The sequence below is a fragment of the Helianthus annuus genome, chromosome 5 (assembly GCF_002127325.2).
Source record: "Helianthus annuus cultivar XRQ/B chromosome 5, HanXRQr2.0-SUNRISE, whole genome shotgun sequence".
NCBI classification, from domain to species: Eukaryota; Viridiplantae; Streptophyta; class Magnoliopsida; order Asterales; family Asteraceae; genus Helianthus; species Helianthus annuus.
The window spans coordinates 109,566,855-109,580,865 of NC_035437.2; the positions used below are offsets into that span (position 1 = coordinate 109,566,855).

Consider the following 14,011-nt stretch of genomic DNA (forward strand, 5'->3'; position numbering starts at 1 on the left):
TGATGGAAATGCTGACTGCAAAAATTGCACCAAACAATGCAATTTTTGTAGCACTGTCACGTACCTTAACAATGAGAAAATCAAGAATCTGACAACAAAAGTTAAAAGTGTTGAGGATCAGATTCTCGGTTGTGACAAAACTGTAAAAGCTTCAACCGAACGGATCAAAGAATTAACGGCTCAAATTGAACTTGATAAAACTGAACGTGAGAAAATAAAGTGTGAAAATGAAAAGTTAATTCTTGAACACCGTCAGATTTCAGATAAGTTTGAAAAACTTAAGACTATTGTGAAAGATAGTGATGATCGTAATGGCAAAACGTTTAAAGAAAATGAACATCTAAGAGCTGTGGTGAGAATAAAAGAAGAATCAATTAACAACCAACTAGATGAAATTGCTAAACTGAAACTTAAAGTTCAAGAAGCTGAAATTGAAAATGAAAGAATTCAGTTGAAGTTAAACAGCTATAGGTCAGCAAGCTTTGTTTTGCAGCATATTGTTCCTAAACCTATAGGGAAAAACAAAGCTGGCGAGGATGTGTTTTCTGATGGAACGGGTGTAGGGTTTCACAAAGTTCCACCGCCAATTTTAGACAACTACACGAAAAAGCAGTCTAGTTTGGTGGAAATTGAGGAAGAAAGTGATGTTAAACTTCCTGAGAACATTGATGTTACGTTCACATCTTCCAATGACGAGGGTGTCCAAAATGATGTGGTGAAAAGTGTGGTAGACAAAGTGCTTAAACCGAATTGTGACACTTCTGAGGAGGATGGATGTTTCTTGGATAAATACATTCCGAAACAAAAGTCCAAGAACAACTTAGATGAAGAACCAAACCTTGTCATGTACAAGATGATGGGTTCGGATAAGTTGTTTTCGGATTCAGAGTTTCCGATTGAGAATGTTAACATGAACAAATTGTCAAATGTTTTCAAACTAGTTGAAGTTGAGTTCTCAGAAGTGAACAATTTGTGTCACACAAAAAGAAAAATGAGTTTTGAGAAACAAAAGGTTTACAACAAGAAGTCTGTTAATCCACCACGTTTTTACAATAACAATCGAAATAACTGGTCGGGAAGTTATCAGGGTGGTAGGAGTTATCAGAATTGGTATGGTCAAAACAAGAGATTTGCTAAAAAGAAAGTGTTTGTGAACAGTTCAAGTTCACTTGCTGATGAAGAAAAAGAAATTTTTTCAAAATCTAACAAAGAATTTTTTGAGAAGAGAGCTTCACAGGCTCAGTCTGAAGGCACGAGTCGAGTAGCTGATACTCGTACTTGTTTCAGATGCGATCAGGTTGGTCATATTGCACGAAAGTGTACATATGTGTTGCCTAAGACTGAAGCTGTGAAAGTTCAACAGAAAAAGGTTGATGTGAAGGGTAAAGCACCAATGTTTGTTGAGAAGAAGAATGTTAAAATTGACAACTGCAAAGTGAAGAATGAACCCGTAAAGAAGTCGGTAACTAAAAATGACACATTTTACAAAAGGGTTGCAGTAACTCAACAGGTGTGGAAACCTAAAATTGAATCAAAAGTTGAGAAGAAAGTTTCAACTTCTGAGGTGAAAAAGGCTGAAGAATCAATTACGGTTGATTATGATGCAAATTTTCCACCTCTAAAGGCTGAAAATTTCAAAATTCAAATTGCGAGAGTCAAGGTTACACCTAAGGCTGATGAGGCCTGGGTGGACACCATGTTTGACTAAACAGTTTGAATTGCCGGAGCTTCCTGGATTGCGAAGCATGAATCGGCATATTTCTTGAAGTTGTTTAAATGATGATTTGTTATGTGCAGGATCTTCCACAACTTATATCCAGGTGGATCATGGATAGTGGAGCATCGAGACATATGACAGGGAAGACCGCACTGCTGTATGATGTGAATAACATTAACGGTGGTTATGTGGGTTTTGCGGGTAACCAAGGAGGAAGGATCATAGGTGAAGGAACATTGTCGAATGGCGTCATAACGTTTGAGAGAGTTAACTACATCGCTGAGCTGGAGAACAGCCTGTTGAGTATCTCCCAGATATGTGACAAGATGTATACTACTCATTTCACCGACAAAGAATGTTTGATCTTGAAACCGGGATTTGTGATACCTGAAGAGCGGATCATCATGAGGGCACCAAGAGTCAACAATCTGTACGTGTTCGACATGAGCGTCACTACTACAACCACGGGTCAGGCTCATTGTTTTGTGTCCAGAGCAACAGAGAAAGAATCAAGGTTATGGCACCGAAAGATGGGGCATATTCACTTAAGAACTTGGTGCATAACGATTTGGTTACAGGAGTGCATGTCAAAGGTTTTCATCTGGAAGGGGAGTGCATAAGTTGTGTCAAAGGCAAACAAAAGAAAAAGTCACACCCTACAAAGCAAGTCAATTCAGTTTCAAGACCATTGGAACGACTTCACATGGATTTGTTCGGTCCAGTGAATGTCAAGAGTATAACAGGAGATTCCTACTGTTTGGTCGTGACTGATGATTATTCCAGATTTTCGTGGGTTTTATTCTTGAAATCGAAAGATGAAACGTTTGACAGCCTGATGGCATTGTTTAAAAGAATTGAGAATCTGTACCAGAGGCCACTCTGTAGAACTCGCAGTGATAATGGTACTGAGTTCAAAAACAGTAAGATGGAAGAATTTTGTGATGAAAGAGGTATACTGCATGAGTTTAGTGCTCCGTACACTCCGCAGCAGAATGGAGTTGCAGAACGCAAAAACCGGACGCTAATCGAGACAGCCAGAACGATGCTTGCAGATTCTAAGTTACCAATTAATTTCTGGGCTGAAGCTGTTTCTGCTGCATGCTATACTCTCAACAGAGTTCTTACTGTAAAGAAGTTCAACAAGACGTGTTTTGAGCTACTCAATAAACGCAAGCCGAATTTGAAGTATCTAGAACCGTTTGGGTCACCATGTACGGTGATAGAGCCTAATGGCAAGTTTGGTTCAAAGAGCATTGAGTGAATCTTTGTTGGATATTCAAGTCCTACACGACGTGTCTTTGTTCCAAGCGAGAAGCGGATTATTGATGCAGCGAATGTTGAATGTCAGGGGTACACTATGCCGCCACAGAATCCTGGTGATTCATGGCGATATCATTATGACAAACTTTGGGATTCGTTTGACATGAGGGAAGAATCTGAGGAAGAAGAAGATTTCTTTGATGAGCTGGATATTTTGCGAGAGTATGAGTCGCAGCTCAGGTTCCCAGCGGAGTATTCTAGAGGACCTCGGGAAACTTCAAATGACGATGAAGCAGGTCCTAGTAATGCTGGTGAACATGATGATGAAGTTGCTTCTGGTAATCAGTCGGAGGTGAATGATGATCAAGAAGCTGATAACATGCCAGTATTTGACCATGGTGATTCAGATCTTGAGGGGGAGCAGATCCAGTTGTCAAGTCAAACAAACCAAGTTGGTGAACAAGATGCAGAGGAGAATGTTACTAATCTGGAGGGAAATGTAGATGTTCCAAGCGAAGTGATGCCGCGAACTCTTTCTTATCATCCAGAAGAGTTGATCATAGGAGAATTGCAATCGGGCGTTCGCACGAGACGTTAACTTGACCAGGGCTTAACATGTTTTTATTCTACAGTAGCACCTTTACAAACTAAATTTTCATTAAGTTGTTTTATCTCGCAGGTCGAACCGAGAACTTACAAAGAGGCGCTTACTGAAGACTCTTGGGTCATAGCAATGCAAGAAGAGTTAAGTCAGTTTGAAAAGTTGGGGGTGTGGAAGTTAGTTGATTTGCCGGATGGTCAAAGGAAAATCAATACAAAATGGGTTTTCAAATGTAAGAGGGACGACAGAGGAGTGGTTGTAAGGAACAAAGCTCGACTCGTTGTTCAGGGCTTTAGTCAACAGGAGGGGATTGATTTTACCGAAGTCTATGCTCCTGTAGCTCGACTAGAGGCTATCAGAATTTTCCTAGCATTTGCGTCTTGGAAGAATTTCAAAGTATATCAGTTGGATGTAAAATCAGCGTTTCTTTATGGGAAGGTCAAAGAGGAGGTTTATGTTGGTCAGTCGCCGGGCTTTACTGACCCAATCCACAAGAACAAAGTTTATCTGCTGGACAAAGCGTTGTATGGTCTACATCAGGCGCCGAGAGCCTGGTACGAGACTTTGTCTCAACACCTACTCGCTAACCAGTTCATACGTGGAAAAGTGGATGCCACTCTCTTCACTAAAGTCGTTGATGGTCATCTTCTGATAGTACAAATTTATGTGGACGATATAATTTTTGGGTCAACAAATGAGAAATTTGCAAAGATTTCGAACAGGTGATGAAGCAAAAATTCGAAATGTCATCAATGGGGGAGATGAAATTCTTTCTGGGTCTACAAGTTGAACAACTTCCTGAGGGAATTTTCATTCATCAAACGAAGTACGTGCATGATATTCTAGAGAAATTTGGAATGTCAAGTTCTACTCCAGCAGCTACCCCACTTGCGACTAATCATGGGATTCACCCATATCTCACCGGAGACAGGGCTGATGAAACGTTTTACCGTTCCATGATAGGTTCTTTGATGTATCTGACTGCTTCACGTCCTGATATTATGTACCCAACGTGCCTCGCAGCAAGATTTCAGTCTAACCCGAGAGCATCGCACATGATTATTGTCAAGAGGATATTACGTTACCTGAAAGATACTCCGTCATTGGGGTTATGGTATCCTAGGAAAGGCGATTTTACGCTCGAAGGGTATTCCGATTCGGATTTCGGATGCTATAAAGTCAACGCAAAATCAACAACTGCAGGATGCCAGTTCTTTGGTCCGAGATTAGTTACCTGGCAGTGTAAGAAACAAACATCTGTGGCGCTATCTACATGTGAAGCGGAGTACGTTTCTGCTAGCAGTTGCTGCTCTCAGATCCTGTGGATACAGCAACAGATACGCGACTACGGTTTGCAGTTTCTTAACACACCTCTGTTTGTTGATAATGAGGCCGCAATTAACATTACTAAAAATCCAGTACATCACGCTAAAACTAAACATATAGAAATTCGTCATCACTTTATTCGCGATTGCTTCGAGAAAAAGTTGATACGAATTGAGAAAATCCACACTGACGAACAAAAAGCTGATTTGCATACCAAAGCTTTTGATAAAAATCGGTTTCAATATTTGTTAAAACTTAATGGTATGAAATTGCTTTCGGTGTCGGATGGGGTTGTGAGCGTTGATGAGAGTACTGTTGCGGATGAAGACGCGAAACAATCTGCGATGGTTTGTCGATTTTTTACGTGTTTTGGTATTTAGGGGGAGATAGTTAGTTGTACATAGTTATACTTTCAGAAAATACAAAAACAGTAAAAAATGAAAAATACAAAAACATGATAAAATATGAAAAAGAGCTTGTGTATATAGGGAAAATGATAGTACATCAGCTAGACAATTACATTATGCTAAAGATTTGGAAAGTCAAAATGAGTTAAACAGTCTCACTAACGATGTGTCGATAGATTTTCGTACATTTAGTAAATTTATTCGGGATATAAACATAAAATTTCAAACTTGTGAAATTCGTGGGGAACACTACTTGAATATATAGGTAACCCCTGAAATCTCGTTTGAAAGGTCTCGTATTCTGATATACTAGGCGTTTATACTCTATGATGTCTGGGGTATTATTCCGGGACTTTTGCTGAACGGTAGTTCTGACCTAGTCCTTGGCTAATACTTTATCCAAAATGCTTGAAATATAGCATAAAGCCCTCAGCTGATTAGACAATAAAATTGATAATCATCTGTTGTAGCTGAAAAGATCCTCTAAAGGGGACATACTGCAAAGTCGAAACTGATATCTCTCTGCTGAACGGAAGTTCTGACCTGAGATCCCTCAATTCTCGCATTTAACCCCTAATTTATGAACAGATATCATTGTAGTATTCTTGCCTGTAAGACTGAATATTGGGATTCTGGATACGGGAGTATATTCAAGAGGTGGGACACATGAATTGATCTAAGTTCTTAAGACACTTAAACGGTATCCTGAATAGATTGAAGTTTGTATGAGAATTTAAGATGGATCAGTATATCGACAATCGAGGTGAATTGTTTAAGTCTGAGTATGTAATGTAGCTTAACGGTACTAGTAATTTGTCTGAAAAGCTGATATGATTCCCTGACACGCTCGCCAAAAATAAACTTGTAAATAGTTTACTTTCTGCAATTTAAGTTTTCTGTTATTTCATTTCTTAGTTTAAAACACATTAAAATCCAAAAATATTTTATTTCTGCTTTATTTTAGACAAACCAGAGTGGAAAGTTGATTGTCGGATTCTAGAAAGATGAAGCAGATGCAGGAAATTCTGAGCTGAAGAATGAGGAGAGCTTACATTGTTGGAAGTTGAATTGTTTCAAAGACAAAAACAAGTTCATTAAATTGATACTTGTAATTTTCAGAAAATTTGAAGAAAAATGTGTTTTACTAAAATCAGTTAGATTCGTCAAAAGATCAACCAGGGTCATTAAATTGAACTTGGTAGATAAATCAAGTAATCAGGGTCATTAACTTGAACTTGAATACTTGAGTGGATTTTTAGAGCTGATTGTGTTTGTGGTTTATTGTTGAAAAGATAAAGTCTAATGTTATTGGTTGAGTAACAGGTTTTAGAGACTTCATCATTCCCACGGAAGCTAATTGTCAAAGCTTGAACCAGAAACCTCAGATCCCAGCATACTGAGAGGGGGAGTCTGTGAAAGGGGGAGTCTGGATCAACATCCAAAGGGAAGACTGAAGATGGAGCTCGGAAAAGATTTTGAACCTGTGAAGATTGAGTTGTTACAATGAGGAGATAAAGTTGTAAAGAGACCAAGACCGAAGACTCAGGAGCTGAAGACTACGTCAACATCCAAGGGGGAGTCTGTTGGTGCACTGAATGTCTGCTGACTACGTCTTATTGAGTCTTGTGTCTAGATAGGTTAAACGGTTGCATAAACATGATTAAATTAGGGTTTGTATAGGTTTTAGAGTACCTGGCCGTTTGAAATAGTGCTGGCCGTTTGGAACAGCCTATTCGTTTGAACCCTGACCGTTTGAACAATGTTGGTCGTTTGAACACCATTCAAACGGTAGGGCTGGCACTATAAATAGTGGTGTGTTCATTTCAAACGAACAGGAACGTATGTGTGTGTTTGTGAGTCGAGGTGCTGTCGGATTTGTATCAGAATCATTGTAAAGACTTGCAATCAGTAATAGAAAGAGAAATTGGAAGGAACAAGCTGTTTTGACTTAGTTTACTCTGTTTCCGCCTTTGTAAACTGAGATGAACTACTTGCACTGACGTTTAAGGTCATCGGAACGGTCCAACACTGATGACTTGTTGTGCATGATTAGCTGACAAATGCGATTTTGTAAGTGTTTTTTAACTATAGCTTGCGATTTTGTAGAAATAGAATCTGATGAAGACTTTGAAGGACCAATATCAAGTCTGATAAAAATTAAAAAGCATAGAAAGAGATTGGTGATTCAAGAAAGTTCAGAAGATGATGAATTTGTTAAACCACCCCAAAAAAAAGAAAAAGCATGAGAAGAAGGAAGATAAAAAAAAGTCAAAGATAGTCACAAAAAAAAACATTCAAAGAAGGGGCAACAACCAAAAACAGAACACAGAGAGTTTTTCAAATACAGCAATGAAGCAATACTGCTGCGACGCCAACCTAACTCATATATGGATACTGTTAGAAGATTTTCAAAGAAACAGATAGATGATGTTAGGGATATGGGGTTTGGAGCTATTCTTGATATCAACATCAACCATATTTCGATAAGATTGGCGTATTGGCTAGTGAGAAACTTTGATGAAAAGTTGGATAAGCTAAACGTAGGAAACCACCAAATCAAAATAACATCGAACACAGTATATGAGGTATTTGGATTACCAAAAGGTCCAAGGAAGGTTGAAATAATAGCCGATAAGAGGAAAGTCAAAAAGCAAGACAAAATTGAAAAAAGTCAAGAACCGGGAAATGCGGTCCGGGATACATTCATCCGCCAGTGGGGACAAAACGCGAGACTTACCCATGGCTTAATAGCAAATACAATGGAAAACCAAAGAGACGGAGGGCATCTGTTTAAATTAAATTTCCTTGTATACTGGATGACTTTCTTTGCAGAAATTACAAAGGCAACACTTGCAAATGATAGATGTTTGCTCGGTGTAGAAGATGTTGAGGAAATAAAAAATCTAGATTGGTGCTCATATCTACTGGAAACCTTGCGCCGGACACGAGCGGGCTTGAAGAACTATAAGATACAGTTCGTAGGACCTGTTGCCTTTCTTACGGTATACATTACTACATTTAATAACACATTTAAAAATACTAGTTTGTTCTTTTATATAATTAAATGATCTTGTAATTTATACAGCTTTTGTACACGCATGAATACAACAAAAAGCTTAACCTGTTTGAGAAAGCCGTGGAGATGCCAGTTATTCGTTATATAACATCTTCAGAGATTGATAAAGTCGAAGAACATATTTCGGATAACGGACCTCTATGGATATCAAGTGAGAGTGAAGAAGAAGAAGAAAGTGAAGAAGAAAATGATGAAAACAAGGAAGAAGAAGAGGGTCCTCCGGAGGATGATTATACACTACAACCACCGGTTGACACGACAATAAGCTACAAAAGAAGGACTGCGCGCGCAGTACAAAACGAAGAAACCAGGGCAGAGCCAAAAGATAACGAGAACATCGATGATTTCATGAATTTCAGTTTTGAAATAAATGAAATGTCTCAGATGAACATTGACTTTGAAGTTGGAACGCAGACGCAGAAAATGATGGATTATTGCAACACTCCTGCTCCACTTTCACCGTCGGTAATCTATGACACGGCCCACGAACAGCAACTAGAGGCTTCAAGAGCAGCCAAAAAGGTAAGTGTAAAAAAATATTAAATTAACTTATTTAACTTAATTAATTATATTTAACTTCTATGTTGATATTACAGAATCTGTTGAAAAAGATGAAAGCGAATGTCAAAAAATACCTTAAAATGGTTCGAGATGTTCAAGAGATGAACAACTTAGTGTCAGAGGCAAAAACTAAGTGTTTTTGGGATGTTGAGGTTATGAATGCTTGTAAGGAGTGGGATCAGACGCTTAAGAATAATCCCATTTGTCTGCCACCTGAACCGGTTCAAGAGCATGAACCTGCAGCCTCTCCTGTTCATCAAGAACCTGAAAACCCAACTTCTGAGGTTCATCATGAAGTTGATACAAACAAAGAAGGTAGAGAGGATGAAGAAGCACAAAAAGTAATATCCAGTGTTTTGGTACAATTGGCATCAGAAGGTAACACATGCGAACTCATATATTAACACATGCGATATAATGTAAAAATTCACTAAAAATTATGCATTTGTTAAACCTATAAAAAACACATGCGATACTATGAAAAACATTTCAGATTTGGTTTCGCACACAATGTCATGTATACTCCTGCGATTTTGATTATGCTGTATTAAATAAAATAATTTGGATCTATAGGTACACTGCAACCAGATGATGGAGGAGTCACAGACACCCTCATTGCAAATATTCAAATAGTGGAACCGGGTGTATATGCTTACCAAACAACTGCCAAAGGTAATAAAAACCCTTTACTTTTTGAGAAAAATTAAACATCATAAATTATTGTATATCTTAAATTACTCTGGCATGCAGAAACTAGTGAAAATGAAACTGTTGACGAAGAGATAGTGAACTTGGCAGAATCTACACAAAAGGTCCAGGAAGAAGTGCCGGAAAAAGACCCCCCACAACTTGATACGGACGTTGAAGTTGAAAAGGAAATGGAACCTGAATGCCCTCAGGTAACTGCTGAAGAACTGCATTCAGTTGAGTTGGTTTTGAGCGTAGGGCCAACATTGGAAGAAGATAAAGCGAAAAAACAAACTAGGGGGAGAAAAAACACAAAGCCAAAGCAAGTTCCAAAACAAGTCATACCAAAAGGTTTAAACGAACTGCTTTACAAGACAATAGAACAAGCAAGAATAAGAGGTGAAAAAAGATGTGCGGAACTTGGAGACAAATTTTGCTCACCTTACTGCAATAGAGTGGTGAACATGCATGAAGCACTCTTGAACCAAGAATTGAGTGTGATCCGCTTCACATTTGCTACCTTTGCAGACTTGCAGTAAGTAGAAAAACATATATCAAACAAACAAGAATCTAATAAAAAATATACACAAAACAAGAACTAATTATTTATTTTTATGACTGGCAGAGAAGAGTTTTACCGATCAAAAACTGAGGTTGCAATATTCAAAGCTGTGTTTGAAAGCTTCTTCAGGGAACAATACGTAGCATCGAACGGGATAGATGCATTTGTAGATATTCTAAACCTTGAAGAGAAGAAAAGGGATAGAAAATCATCACCACACAGATTCTTCTTGTTTTCCACAATGATGGTATGTTTTCATGTACATTTTGTCATTTTGAAATTCTAAAAGGTAAATGCATACTAAATGATTTCGCAAACTATTTATATCTAAATCGCATGTATTATGGCACAATTTTTGCTATTGAAACATTTTCATAATGTTGTAATTTCGCATGTGTTGTATATACTATTCGCATGTGAAAAAATCAAAAAAGTTTGCCTTTCTCCTACTGTTGTAATTTCGCATTTGGTACATACAGTATTCGCATTTGGTACATTGTTTTCATGGATTTGACTCTGGTTACATACCATACAGCCGAGTATCTGTTACGACGAGAAGAAATACACAGACAACCAATGACTCAAAATATTTGCCTCGAATTTTGAAGACATGTTACTTAGATATGAGGTAAAAAAACTTGAATCGGTTGACCTGGTGTTTATTCCGGTACTTCAAGGTGACCACTTCTATGTCTTGTGCTTCAACTTAAAATCCGGCAAAATTGAGCTGATTGACAATTCAGCAGCAGAACAAGATTTTGAAGAAAGATACAAGGGGCTTCCAGACACACTGGTAATACAAAAACTTATACATATACATGTTATATATTATGTAAAAGCTACTAACACAATGTTGCAATGCTACAGAGAAGGGTATTGGTTTTATACCTACGAAATGCTTTAAAACCAACACCGGCTATAGAAGAATTTGCAACCTCAGTGATAGAAAGAAAAAAGATGGATTGGAGGACGAAGAATAACGGCGTAGACTGTGGAGTGTTTACGATGCGTCACATGGAAACGTACAAAGGTGACCAAAAACCATGGGCGACAGGATTTGTGAATGAAGATGAAGTAAACAACAGACAGAAAGCACAACTTCATCTCCTAAGGACAAGATATCTCAGCAAAATCATTCTGTCAGAACACAACATCCATCGTCTTAAAATAATTAAAATGGCCAATGCTTTCGACAAAATGCTAGACAAAGAAAGGTATATGAAAGATCTGGATACGGAAATCCCAGAAAGGATGAAAATATATTTTGACAGGGGAACCTAAACTACATTTGATGATGTATTTATGTTACATATTTCAACTGTTACACCTGTTTCAAACTGCTTTAGTTCTCTTCTTAATATCGCATATATTGGTGTTTCTTAATTGCCAATTTTGTTTTTATTTCGCATGTGTGTTGTATGAAAATCGCATGTTTCACATTGAATTCTTAAAAATTGCGAAATACAAAGTCCATTACATAACAAAACATGCAAATTTATTGGAACAAAACATACACCAAAAAAAAAAGTTCATTCAAAAGATGAAAGAAACTCTATTTTCATCTTCATAGAGCATCTTAATACAGTTATTGCACCAGCCAACTCTTCCAACTGTTTCTCATCTCTCTCACCCAAATCCACCATAAACATAACTGCAATTTCTTTAAGACTACTCACTTGCATCTGGGATAACATGTTCAGAATTTCTTGTCTTCTCTTCATGTTTTCCGTTACACGAGAAATGTTGGCCTCCAACATCTCTTGAAAATATTGATCCTCTTGAATCTGTTGCTGAATCCTTTTCCTTAAAACCTGCTTGATACTTGGTTCAGAAGAAGAAGAAGAGGATGTTGGTAGATCTGCCATTTTTTAATTGCATGTCTGCAATAGTGATGAAAACATGGAATATATAATAAAAAAAAATATTGATATGAATTATTGAAATCAATTATTGAACTGAATTATTTGATTTCAATAATTGAAAGACACAGTGCAAAAATAAAAATAATTACTCATAAAAAGAATGCGAAATCAAAAGCTGCAATTGGTAAACATCTTTAAAGTTTGCGAAATCTAGAATTACATTTGCGAAATTATATACCAAACTTCATTGTGTGCGAAATGACTACATTTAAACATGCGAATTTATGCAACCTATCCATTCCTTTACTAGTCGGTTTATTTTAACACATCACATGCGATATATAAAAAAAACACATGCGATATAGTAACCCAACAATTAGTTCCAATAAACACTTAACTTCTACCTCTGATTATCAATCTAATAATAAAAAAAAACTTCAAATAAAAAAAAACCCCAAAAACTTAACTAAATGACGATTCAAGAAATCTCTGCAAAAATGGCCATTCTGTGTGGAATCAATCAATCGAAATTGAAAAAGAAGAATACTTATATGGAACGGTTATGAAACGAACTCCATAATTGACGGGATTCAATGATTAGCTGTCGTAAATGATGGAATAGAATGTCTGATATACCCTTATTTGTTAAAATTGAATCAGGACACGTGTATGGCTGTAGTTGTAGCGTACATAATGTACGATAGTGGGATTTGTACCATACTCTTTACCTATATATATATATATATATATATATATATATATATATATATATATATATATAATAACATTGATTCTTAATAAAAATATTACAAAACTTACAATCAATGCTTAAAACTACTAAATATATAATCCTGTTAATTTTTATCAGCATTCTTAGGTTGAACGTGAAGCGCGTCTATCGCGATTTGGAGCTTAACCTGTTTTTCGTGTATCTTCCTAACTCGTTAGGTTAGCTCATTTTGCTTCTCGTAAATCCTATGGTCTGACTGAACGACATCCTCAAGAAGATGCTTAAGTTGTTCGAAAACATTTATCTCTTCGTTGGAATTCGACATTATAAACCTATGAATTTACGAATAAATAGTATCCATTTTTAATTTAAAAACAACTTATAAAAAAAACTTAAATTGATTATCTATTCGTAAGATAATGGCACGTGTACATCATTGTAGCCTTACACTTTTCATGTAATTCGGTAATAGAAATTGTATTAACTGATTCGTCATCGCTAATGATTTTGTAAACCTAATCATAGGAAAAAAATAAAGCGAAAAACATATATAACAAAGGGGTCAAACTATTTGATGATTACATTCGTGGTTGTAACTTGGTTTTGGTAGGCTCAGAAATTTGGTTATAATCGGTTTCTTTTATTAAGTTGTCTCAATTTTATAAAACCAAACTGTAAACATTAATACAAATCACAATGCATGCCCTAACTGCCATAACCGACAATAAAACAGTGAGAAGACCAAGCTTAGAAGCTACTGACGATTGCAATACACAATGTCAAGCCAAATCTCAAGCACCATCACAACTATTGCTCTCGGATAAGTAATTAGCCATCTTCATCAAGACAAACACTAGGCTTTTGGCCGAAAAACGAGTATAACATACAAATATTCCAAACACCTCAACTGTTCAGAGTCGGGTTTGCTAACGAACATACACAATAATCAAACCCAACAAAATGTTGCCAACTGATAATATATAAATCATAGTGCATGTCGGAACAACCTTAACCAACACTCAAACAGTGAGAAAACCAAGCTCAGAAGCACCATCACAGCTATTGCTCTCAAATGAGCAATAAGCCATTTTCATCAAGACAAACACTAACCATTAAAATTGTCACACAAACAATAACAAATAAAACAAATCTATTCAACTATAAGGATCTCAGATAAACAATAAAGTGTCATCTTTAGCGACCCCAACAACCTAAAGTCAAA

At 36.9% G+C, this 14,011-nt stretch overlaps 1 protein-coding gene across 1 annotated transcript; it reads left to right on the forward strand.

Moving 5' to 3' along the window:
- Positions 1 to 10,797: 10,797 nt before the first annotated feature.
- LOC110938970 lies at positions 10,798 to 11,555 on the forward strand. Its single transcript, XM_022180912.2, has 2 exons — positions 10,798 to 10,990; positions 11,065 to 11,555. Exons 1-2 carry the CDS (start codon positions 10,808 to 10,810, stop codon positions 11,476 to 11,478), a joined length of 597 nt encoding a protein of 198 aa, XP_022036604.1. The 5' UTR covers positions 10,798 to 10,807; the 3' UTR covers positions 11,479 to 11,555.
- Positions 11,556 to 14,011: the final 2,456 nt, after the last annotated feature.